Here is an 11412-nt window from a genome sequence, read left to right as displayed (position 1 = left end):
GCTCGAGGATTCGCACTCTGAGACCTTTCTGCTTGCTTGGCGGGGCAGGGCAGAGCAGGAAAACAACGCTGTAGCCACAGGAGCTTTTGTAAATTGCACGCTTAGTCATAAATGCCATTGCTCTTAGGCTGAAAACCAAACTGCTGAACACAGTCCAGGGCCGTGCAGCGCCTATCCTGTCCTCACCTTTCCCAGCTCGGGTCAGACACCTCAGCTTTTTTTTTTTTTTTTTTTTTTTTTTGAGACGTAGTCTTGCTCTGTCACCCAGGTGCTGGAGTACAGTGGCACAATCTCAGCCTACTGCAACCTCCACCTCCCTGGTTCCAGTGATTCGCCTGCCTCACCCTCCCGGGTAGCTGGGACTATAGGCATGTACCACCACGCCTGGCTAATTTTTGTGTTTTTAGTGGAGACGGGGTTTTGCCATGTTGGCCAGGCTGGTCCCGAACTCCTGATCCACCCGCCTCACCCTCCCAAACTGCTGGGATTACAGGCGTGAGCCACCGTGCCCAGTCAACACCTCAGCTTTCTTATGCTTGCCCCAGCAGCCAAGGTTCCTCCTGCCCCAGGCCTTTGCACACACACTTTATTCTTCCTGGAATTCATTTCCTACCTGCCATCCCTCACCTTATACACACATACACACACACACACACACAGCAAGGGGAGCAGCTCATTGCTGCAGTCCTGTGGTTTCTTGAACTGTCCTCTTACAGGCCCTGAGGCTAAATGCACACCAGGGTTTGCTCAAGCAGTGAGAGCTCAAACTGTTGGAATGTGCCTGAAAAATAAGGGCCCCACAGTGAAAGAATATCTCCTTTGTTTAAACTCATCCAACTGGTCTGATGAGAGGGCGTGTCCTGGTAGACTGAGGGTGACAATAGGAGGTTTGGAGCCACACGTGTGTGTCTGAGAGATAGGTTTGCACCAGAATCCCGGACCTTAGGGCCTCCCTGGCCAAGACAAGGAAGAGAAACACAAGCAGAACTGTGTGGCTGGGAGAAAGTGTCGGGAGTCAGGAGAGTGGCGGGCAGACGCCAAATGCAGGGGCCTCGTAGGCCAGGACAGTGGTGGGGGAGCCCCGTGGCGCCACAGCAGAGAGCAGGACAGGCAGTGGAAGCTGGAGGTGATGGGAGGCAGCGCTGCAGAGGGGAGCCCAGATTTAGATTCACAGATGCAGACAGGACATCTTGTCCCTCCGTGAGGATGGGACAGTGCTGTGAGCACACAGGCCTGTGCTCACCCTCATGGTGCTGAGAGCCAGAGAAGATCAGCACTGACTCAGCCTTGAGGGACACAGCATGGCCCCAGGGCCTGCTTGGTGAGCACAATCCAGGAGGGCCTCCAGGAGGAGGGGACACTTGAGTCAGGACCAGTAGGATGAGGAAGAACGGCCAGTGAATGGGAGAGGGAGCACTGCGTGGTGCTTCCCCTGGGGTTCCACAGCACACCGTGGAGCAGAGGAGCTGGGGAGAGGTGTGCAAGGCTGTGGAGGGGCAGGGTCCTGGGGCCACCTGATAGCCATGACATTGCCCCGCTAAGCCGCTGTCCCCTCTCTGCCCCATAGGCTGTGGGAGAGGTCCAGGGGTGTGGAGGGAGAGCTCGCCTGGAGGGACAGTGGCCACCATCATTATGACAGTGATGTCACTGTAGGTCCTGCAGGGACCTCCTGCTGGGAGGGCTGGAACTTTGGGGCCTGGGCCTGGCTTAAGTGAGACTCACCCCTGTATGCAGGGCCTCCTTGTGCAGGCCAAGGCAGCATGAGCTAGTGGGATGCACCACGGAGCCCAGGCCTTGGGAGAAATGTGGCCCCTTGCTGGCCCTGGGGGCCCAGGCTGAGCAAGGCTAGGACCTGAGGCCCAGCCGGTCAGCCAGCCCTGTGCTGGTGCGGGGTGTGGCTGTGACTGGTGGGCTGTGTGGAGGAAGGAGGTGTCAGAGAGGCTCCTCCCAGGGGCCTCTGACATTGGTGGGGTCAGGGGAGCTGGGAGTACCCTGAGGGGACTTAGGGCTGGACATTGGTGGGGGAGTTGGCCGGGACAACCTGTGCCTGCTGGAGTGGAGGTGGCACAGGTCCCTGAGGCTTCACAGCAAACCTGAGATGGCCCTGGAGGTCCAGGTGGGAGGCAGGAAGTAAGGTGGAGGAAAGGTCAAGCCACCTAGCCTGGCTCCCAGGTCTGGCTCTGCCACTTCTTGGCTGTGTGACCTTGGGCAAGTCACACAACCTCTCTGAGCCTGGGCTTCCTGAGGCAGTCCCCCTGCCAGGCTGCAAAAACGCCTCCCTGCAGGATGTTCCCTGGGGAAACCAGCGCACCTCAGCAGTGAGGCCGCCCCACCCTCTGCAGAGACACCCACCCCAGGCTTGCTTCCTTCCAGCTGTGCCTGGCCTGCGCAGGCCCCGGGGGTGAGGTGCACTCCTGCAGGGCCTTCAGGAACCTGGGGCCAGAGGAGCTGGCTCGAGGCCAGAAAGCTGGCCGGGCCTCTGGGGTCAACTGGGCCTCACCCATCCTGCCCGCCCTGGCAGACCCATGGAGAAAGCCTCCCTGCCGCTGGCTGAGTGAGATTGAATGCCAGTTCTGCAGCTGGCCACGGGGTGGGGACCTTTGAGCCCTTCTCACCCACGAGGCAGTGGAGACTCAGCCAGGTGAGGTGTGACACTCAGAATCCCATAGCTGGAGCCCACAGTGATGAACAGACCCCCCGCTGGGGACAGCCCCTTATGTGACCCTCACCCAGTCTTCCAGATACCCAGGCAACCAAGCTGCAGGCAGAAAACAGGACTGGAGCCTAGGGAGAGGTGATCCCCGCCAGCCCCCTAGACCCCTGACCCCAAGTCCTGGGCCCTGTGGGCCACAAACGAGTGACCCAGCCCAGCCCACGTGCTCAGGACACCCCTGGCCCCTCCCTGTTGCTATGGTCTGCCAAACCAGGCTGCTCCCCGGGACCTCTGGTGATGCAGTGTCCCAGTCCCAGTGCCACACTCCCAGAGAAGGTAACCATTCACAGCAACTTCAGAAGCCGCCCAGGTGCTCCCTCCAACACCTCAGCCACACCACCCCTCCACCGCCCCTCACAGTCATCCCCAAGGGTACCTCTGCTTCCCACACCCACCTCCCAACACCCTGCCAGCCTTCCTGCTTGCCTGCCAGCTCCAAGTCTTCCTCGAATCGCCCTCCCCAGAGGCTCCCACAGCCTGGAGCCCATGGTGTCATCCTCACACCTGCCCTTCTCTCCTTCCCCAGCATGCGGGGCATGACTGCCCACCGTCTGCTCCCTCTCCATTTCTCCCTCCTCCAGCAAAGACCTGACCCCAGCTAAACCCAAGAGACCGTTCACTCACCAGTCTTCCTCCCTTTAAATACGCAATTGCAGATGGCAGGGGGCACTGCCCAGCTATCCTGCCACACCACCCCCCTGACATCTTCTCTCTGCTGCCAGCACCTTGGTGCCCCTCCTCTAGCCTCCCCCAGCAGGAAGCAGGAATGTGGCCACGGGGAGGCCTGCCCCCAGCGCCAGCACTGAACTCTCCTGCCCTTCGGTGTCAGCCTTCGGTCATTCACATATTTACTTATGTGTCAGTTCACACCCCAGCCTACCCCTGCCAGGGGCCTTATGTCTCTGGCTTTCCATGTCTGGAACAAGGTCTGATATCACCAGGTCTTGGATAAAGCTAGAAATGATTTTCCTTTTTCGTTCCTTTGATCTCATTTGTCTTGATTGTTCCACCGTAATTCAGAAGATGGTGATTTGGTTCCTGTAAGTGCAGGGCTGCTATCTGAAATGACACATTGAGTGTCTTAAATGTCTTAAGAGACACGGTCTGAAATGACAATTCTAAGTTTCTGTGGACTGGCTGATGGATTTCTCAGCACCAAGAAACCCTGATCTCCACACCATGCAAGTGGTTCATTTCTGGCAAACACCAGGATTCTTTTCCTCTTCGCAAACTCGAGATAGCAGCAGGCGGCCGAGGGCCTCTTCTTGGCGGACTTGCTGGATATACTCTGTGTGTGTGTGTGTGTGTGTGTCTGTGTATGTGTGTGTGTGAGATAGAGAGAGACAGAGACAGAGAGAGAGAGAGAGACTCACTCTGGGCCCAGATTCAACTAAAACATGGCATTCTGGGGGATTTCCTGAGTCCCTCCTCCAGATCACCCCAACTACTGGGGCTCCAAACTCCAGTGCATACCTCACAGATTTGGTGACTTTTGTGAAATGCGTGAATGGCAATGGTTTACACTTTTCATAGTTGACCAGATGTCTCCACTTCCATTTTCTCTTTTGCTAATCACAGTGATTCTAATATAGCACTTGAGTTTTTTGTTTGTTTGTTTTTTGAGACAGGATCTCACTATGTCACCCAGGTTTGAAGTGCAGTGGTGTGATCACAGCTGACTGCAGCCTCGATCCCCTGGGCTCAAGAGATCCTCCCACCTCAGCCTCCTCAGTGGCTGGGACTCCAGGTACATGCCAGCACACCCGGCTAATTTCTGTAATTTTTGTAGAGCTGGGGTCTCGCCATATTACCCAGGCTGATCTCAAACTCCTGAGCTCAAGTGATCTGCCCGCCTTGGCCTCCCAAAGTGCCGGGATTACAGGTGTGAGCCACCATGCCCATCCAAATTGACCATTTTAACTATTTTATTTTATTTTATTTTATTTATTTTTTTGAGATGGAGTCTTACTCTGTCACCCAAGCTGGAGTGCAGTGGTGTGATCTCAGCTCACTGCAACCTCTACCTCCTGGGTTCAAGCAATTTTCCCGCCTCAGCCTCCCGAGTAGCTGGGATTACAGGCATGCACCACCATGCCCGGCTAATTTTTGTATTTTTAGTAGAGATGGGGTTTTGCCATATTGGCCAGGCCGGTCTTGAACTCCTGACCTAAGGTGATCCACCCACCTCAGCCTCCCAATGCACTGGGATTACAGGCATGAGCCACCACCCCCGGCCCATTTTAACCATTTTAAAGTGTGCCATTCAGTACCGTTCACTGCATTCACAACATTGTGCCACCAGCCCTACTCTCCAGCTCCGGAACATTCCAGCTCCAGAACATTCCAGCTCCGGAACGTTTTCTTCACCACAAGAGGAAACCCCATACCCATTAAACAGTCCCTCCCCATTCCTCTCTCCCCCAGTCCCTGGCCACTGTGAATCCATGCTCTGTCTCTATGGACTTGCCTGTTCTGGACATTTCAAAGAAGTGGAATCGTACATTATGTGGTCTTTGGTGTCTGGCTTCCTTCACGGAGCCAGCAAGCATGTTTGGGGCTTGTCCCTGCTGTGGCATGTGTTGGAACTTCACAGCCTTTTAAGGCTGAAGGGTATTCCGTCACATGGACATGCCGCATTCTGTGCATCTATTCGTCCATTGATGGACACCTGGCTTGTTTCCACAGTGCAGTGATTTTGAGTAATGCTGCTAGGAACGTGGATGACCATCATCTGTCTGAGTCCCTGTTTTCCATTCCTCCGGGTGTCCGTCCAAGAGTGGATGGCTGGGGCATATGATAACTGTGTGGAACATGTCGCAGAACTGTGGAAGACTGCTCCCACATAGCTGCACTGAAGCCATACTTTTCAGAGGGCAGCAGACAGGGATTCCGGGCAGAGCCTGGCCTCTTCCTGCCACTAGCCTTCAGCCTCCTTCCAGTTCCTCTCTCAGCCCCGCCCAGGCGAGGCAAGGGAAGCATCCCTGTGGATGGAAAGCCCCAGGCTCCCTGGAAAGGCTCCTGGGAGGGGACGCGTGAGCCAGCTCTGAGGGATGTGGGGTTTCTCAGTCTGCTGAGGAAGACAGGCAAGAGAGCAGGGGTTGCAGGTCCTGCAAGGCAGAGCTAGAAGGCAGGTGGCTGCTTGGCGAGGAACTCCACAGAGCTTGCGGTGGCTGAGGTCATACTAACACACGCGGCCAGCACCCACAGGTACAGTCCACAGCCAGTGCTGACCTATGTCCACGCCTTCCTCCCCACAGCTCAGGGTGTGGGCTCTAGGGGACCTCATTACGCAAATGAGCAGACTAGGGCTCCAGGGGCTAACTCACTCCTATGGCATCCCAGAAGCACTGGCATCCATGCCCTGACCACCAAGCTGTGTGCCTCTCCATGGTGACTCCAGACAAGAAGCTGGGCTCAGAGAGGCCTAACAACTCTCCCACGCTCACACACCAGGGCCTTCTGGTGGAGGGAGGGTTTGCGCCCGGGCCTGGGCCTTGCCTGGCGTCGTTGCTCACTGTCCACACCCCAGCCTCCTGGGCTATGAAGTCTGGGGAGTTAAACCCTCCACCTCCTGCTCTCAGATGGCAGCTGTGACCGCTCACTGAAGTAACGAATATGACCGCCAAAGGAAATCTATAAAAGCTCAGACATCCGCGGGCAGGTAGGGGTCCTGCTCTGGGCCACGTTAATGAACTCGGTCTGCAGCAGCAGATGCCTTTGTAGGGGTCAAGAGCGGAAAGTTCTGGCTCCAGCTCCACCACTGGGCGCTGTGTGTTCCCTGTGTGTCCCTGACAGGGTCACCGTCCCTGAGCTCAGTTCTTTCACTGCAGAGAGGGTGCCAGGAACCGCCAGGAGGCCACGCACGCTGAGGGCCACCCCGTCCTCAATGCAGTCCTGCCCCTGCATTGCTTGGCGGCAGCACACGGCCCAACGGTGTCCCTTGCTGCGTGCTAACTGGTCCCTTCTGTTTTGCCTTTTTGTTTGAAGAGACACTTGTCGCCCGAGGAGTTCCAGGAAGTGTTTGGGATGAGCATCGAGGAGTTTGACCGCCTGGCCCTCTGGAAGAGGAATGACCTTAAGAAGAAAGCCCTTTTGTTCTGACAGCTGCCAGCCTGCCCCGCCGGTGTGTGCCGGGCGCCGAGGCGAGGGGTCCCTGGCGAGCACCACGCACACCCCTCCCACATACCTTGCTCTGGCTTCTCTGTGTCGATGGGGTGGGCGGGAGGGGGTCCCCCAGCAGGTGCAGCCCCTGTGCCTGCCGGCGACGCTCCTGCCCGTAGTTTAGGGCCGAGATGGCTAGCTTCACACCACCCTTCCCCGCTGTGGCTTGGTGTCAGGGAGAGGCTGCAGAGTGGCTGTGTCGGGCATTAGATGGAGCACACAGGTGGCTGCAGCCCAGTCCACCTTCCCAGCATCCTCGAGGTGCCCTGGCCCTGGTGCTAGGCACGTGGGGGACGGAGGTGGCTGGGACGTGAGCTGTGAGACTTGTTGATGACAGGTGCTGACACCATTGTTGGGGGTGGGCACACGGCCCTTCGGAGCCTGGGCAGCCTGGCCTCACGGGCAGACTCGCAGACAGGGCAGGGAGCGTCCGGGACAGTGCCAAGAGTGGGGTGTGTGATTTTTGCAGGCGTCTGTGATGGGTCTCTTTAGGGACAAATGCCAACAAGGGACAAGACAGGGCACCTTCCGCCAGCGCCCCTCCATGTGCTGCGTTCCTCTTCCAGATCACCCCCTAGATGCCTACACAATATCTTTAAAGTAACACAGAAGTTTTTATTTTATTAAAAAGTATAGCCTACTTACACGCGAGATGACATATATAGAGTTTAATTTTACAGTCCCTCCGCAGGGGAGCGGCCTCCAGCCTTATCCTCCACCGCTCGGATCTGTGTGGTTTCAGTCAGTTCTTGGTGTGGTCTCATACATAGAGCTCCCTGTCTGGTTTCTTTTTTTCTTTCTTTTTTCTTTTTCTTGTCACACAGGTAACCTTAAAGACAGACCCCTCTAAATAACGCTTTGTAAATACACGTGAAGTAGAGCCACCACTGTTCTCCTTGCGGTTATTTTTCCAAATCTTGGAGAGAAAACATCCTCCTCTGACGGCCAAAGCCTCAGAATCAAGGGTTTCCACGTACCCGGCCTGATACCCGACGCAGCTCTTGGTGCACCATCCTTGTGCTGCGGCTGGCGGTGTCTGAGCCTGAAACAGAAACCCCACCCGCCCCAGGAGTGATGTGCTCCCTGAAACAGACAACCACACGCTGTTGGGGAGAGAAGGATGGAGATGGGATGGAGATATGGCTCTTCTCGTCTTCGAAGCCAGCAGGGCATCCTGGAGCAGGAGGCTGGCCGGGCTCCCCAAGCGAAGGCGTTGGTGTCTGTCATTAGGTGTGCGTTAGGGTGCAGCGCCGACCGTCACAGGATGCGGATAAGCGCGCTGAGAGGTGGATGAAACACCAAAGTCTGTTTCCCTGTCCGCAGTGGGTGTTGCCTCTTTGTGTGTGTCCCGATGTTCCTGCCTGTGAGTTGGCCTTACTCCGCTTCCTTAGCGCCCATGACACGCCAAGTCCCGTTTCGCACTCGGCTTCTTACCCGCCCGGCTCGGCTAGGGACGGGGAGTTTTTAGCACCTAATATGCTTCCTGCCATTGAGCAATCTGAGCCTGAGCAACTGGAAACCCCCCATTTCTCATTAGTGCAATGTCATGTCTGATCCCAGGAAGCCTGGAAAATAAAAGACGATGCATTATAACTTGCGGCAGTACAAGACCACTTGTTATGAACTTGTGTGATTTGAAAGGCAAGGCCCCTTCTGCAAGTAGTGCTTGGGGAGGGCACCCATTCCAGGCATAGCGCTGGGTGTGTTCACGGGGCAAGCGAGGCCTTGGGGAGGGGCCAAGTGTTCCCATTGGATATTCCCCAGAGGCAGCTTGCACAGATGCATTCCTGGGCCCTCACCAGGGCCAGGCCCTCTGCTGATGGCAGTGATGAGGGAAACTTGATACACACCTGCCCCGGAGGTTGGGGAGACAAGGACAGCAAGGCTGATCGCTGCTCTGTGGAGCTGGCCCCAGGGAGGTCCCAAATACACCACCAGGTCAGGGGAAGCTTTCTAGACAAGGTGCTGCCCAAACTAAGTCTTGGCAAATGGGAGATAAGGGAATAAACACTCCCCAATAAGGGAAAGGCATTCTGGGCAGCTGGAACAGCAGTAGCGGAGGCGCTGAGGCTGGACACAGCCTCCCAAGTTCTGGAAATTTCGGTGGCTGGTTATGGCTGAACACAGGGCCAAGGAAAAGGGTGGAAGGAAAGAGACTGGAGGCAGGGCTCCCACATGGGATTAAACAGTGCCCTGCTGGGATTAAACATATCATCCTCTCTAATCTTATTCCCATAACTTTCATGATTCTTTCTAACTTTCAGTCTTCCCCAAAAAAGCTTGTCCATACACACAACCTGCCACCACCGTCTACCCAGTTACACACTCAGAAATCAGCATTGTCCTCAGTTTCTTACCCCGGGCCCAAGGACAACTGTCCACAAGCCCTAGTAAGTGCCACCTCCCAAGCATCGGCCTACAGCTCTCCACCTGCACAGACGTCCCCGGTGGGGCATGCTGAGAACAGGAGGTGGCACTCTGACCCATGACCCTAGACACAGGAATAAGCCTGGTCTGGCCCTGGCAGCCAGGACATGCAGGCACCCTGGCCACCCTCAGGCCCCTCCCCTGCTACAGCACAGCCTTCCTCTGCCGTCCGCTCCCACACTTGCCCCTGAGCAAACTGTGTCCACCCAACGCCAGAGTGATGCTTTGAAAACATCAGTCAGATCACGCCAAGCTCCCAGCGGCCTTCTTCTGTGGCTTCAAGAGCCAGGCCTTATGTGACCCCCACTTGCCATTCCCGTCCACCCCCCTGCCCCTGAGTTTGTCCCCATGGTCACAGTCCCAAACTGTGGCTCTCTCTGAGTTCTTCAGACACCAAGCCCGCCGGTTTTCACCCACGATCTCCCTCCTGGGGGAGCTCTGCTGCTTCTCAACACAGGGTCCCTCCCTTCCTTCTCAATTCAACTCAGAAGCTCCCCTCTCAGACAGGGCCCTCCGCTGACTTTCCAAATTGCCACCTATCCCGACGTTCCTCATGGTACCTCCTCATGCCCTCTGTGTGTCAGCAGTTTCTTCTATTTTATCTTATTTTATTTATGTATGTATTTATTTGAGACCGAGTCTCACTCTGTCACCCAGGCTTGAGTGCAATGGCGCGATCTCAGCTCACTGCAACCTCCACCTCCTGGGTTCAAACGATTCTCCTGCCTCAGCCTCCCGAGTAGCTGGGATTACAGGCATGCCTCACCACACCTGGCTAATTTTTTGTATTTTTTAGTAGAGACGGGGTTTCACCATGTTAGCCAGGGTGGTCTTGATCTCCTGACCTCGTGATCCGCCCTCCTCGGCCTCCCAAAGTGCTGGGATTACAGATGTGAGCTACCGCGCCCGGCCCACAGTTTCTTCTTTCTCGCTTTATTGACCATTTCCGTCCATCAAACCCTAAGCCTGAGAGGGCTGACGACTTTGTAACCGTGCTCTATGAACTGGGAATGTCTTTGGAGTATTTCCTAGCAAGGCTGGAGCCCATCTGATTTCTGTACTTTCCCCAAAGAGTCTCATGGCGCTCATGCTTCTAGAACAGCGCTGTCCAATCCCACTGCCCGTGATGACAATGACATTCTACATCCGCACTGTCCAACACGCCAGCCACCAGCACTTGAAATGCAGCCAATGTGAGTGGAACTGAGATTTCAGTGTAACTCTTTTAGAGTTCAGGAGCCACATGTGGCTACTGGCTGCGTGCTAGACAGTGCAGTGCCCTGAGGATTAGAAACTGCTGCTGCCCTAAGCTTAGACGTGCATGTCCACAGGCCCTGGGATCTGTCACTCCTGTCTCGCAACGAGTGTTCATTGGTGCCTGGTCTATAGGATCCATTGAGAATGCACTTGCTGAGCATGCATCTGTGCCTGGCACTGCCCTGGGTGCAGGGGTTTGCTTGGCACAGTTCTTGCCCTCCAGACTCATGACGTCTGCCATCTGAACCTCAGAGCCCCAGGTTCTAAGCCAGTTTGGCTCAGTCTTCCATGCCAGTCTTTGTGTCTGCCAGTGGCACCAACCTTCCCAATTCAGCACCACCCTGGGCCTGTGTGAGGAACTCCCAGGAGAGATGGGCAGGGAGACATCAGACATCGGCGCCTGCAGGGCCTCCGTCCTCAGCCCTTCTCCCCAGGGCAGCTGTGTGCATTCCAAGCTACTTAAATCGGAACCAAAAGCTTCAGAATTCACTGCAGCCATGCGAGAGAACGTGACAATCTCACACAGGTCTTAGTGTTCGGCTGAAAAGTGACACTTGTCACCTCTAGTGGTTGGAACTAGTCACATGTCCCTGCCCAGCTGCAAAAGGGTCTAGGGAGCACAGGCTGTCTGTCTGAGAAGAGGGAGGATGAGAACCGGGAGCAAGCCTTACCAACTACAGCCCAGGCTACACGGGTGTCGTCTCTTCCCCAAGTCCAAGCCCCAGTGCCTTCGGTGGCTCTTGGTGGGAACTCACTTGGAGCCCTCCCCTGCCCTGGCCACCATCCTCTCTGGGTGAGCCATTCACTCGTTCATCCACACAGATCTGCATGCTGGCTCCAGCCTGGCCCCCATA

General features: G+C 56.0%; 1 protein-coding gene across 1 annotated transcript in view; it reads left to right on the top strand.

Moving 5' to 3' along the window:
- Positions 1-6814, top strand: part of ABLIM2 (actin binding LIM protein family, member 2) — a 185481-nt gene extending 178667 nt beyond the window's left edge. Inside the window, exon 25 of the mRNA XM_012002191.1 lies at positions 6701-6814. Coding sequence (XP_011857581.1) covers positions 6701-6814 — 114 coding nt within the window. The remainder of the gene's footprint in view (positions 1-6700) is intronic.
- Positions 6815-11412: the final 4598 nt, after the last annotated feature.

This window comes from Mandrillus leucophaeus, unplaced genomic scaffold, assembly GCF_000951045.1.
Source record: "Mandrillus leucophaeus isolate KB7577 unplaced genomic scaffold, Mleu.le_1.0 Scaffold68, whole genome shotgun sequence".
Classification (NCBI taxonomy): Eukaryota; Metazoa; Chordata; class Mammalia; order Primates; family Cercopithecidae; genus Mandrillus; species Mandrillus leucophaeus.
The sequence above is the reverse complement of the archived record's forward strand: the minus strand, read 5'-3'. Positions and strand labels throughout refer to the sequence as shown.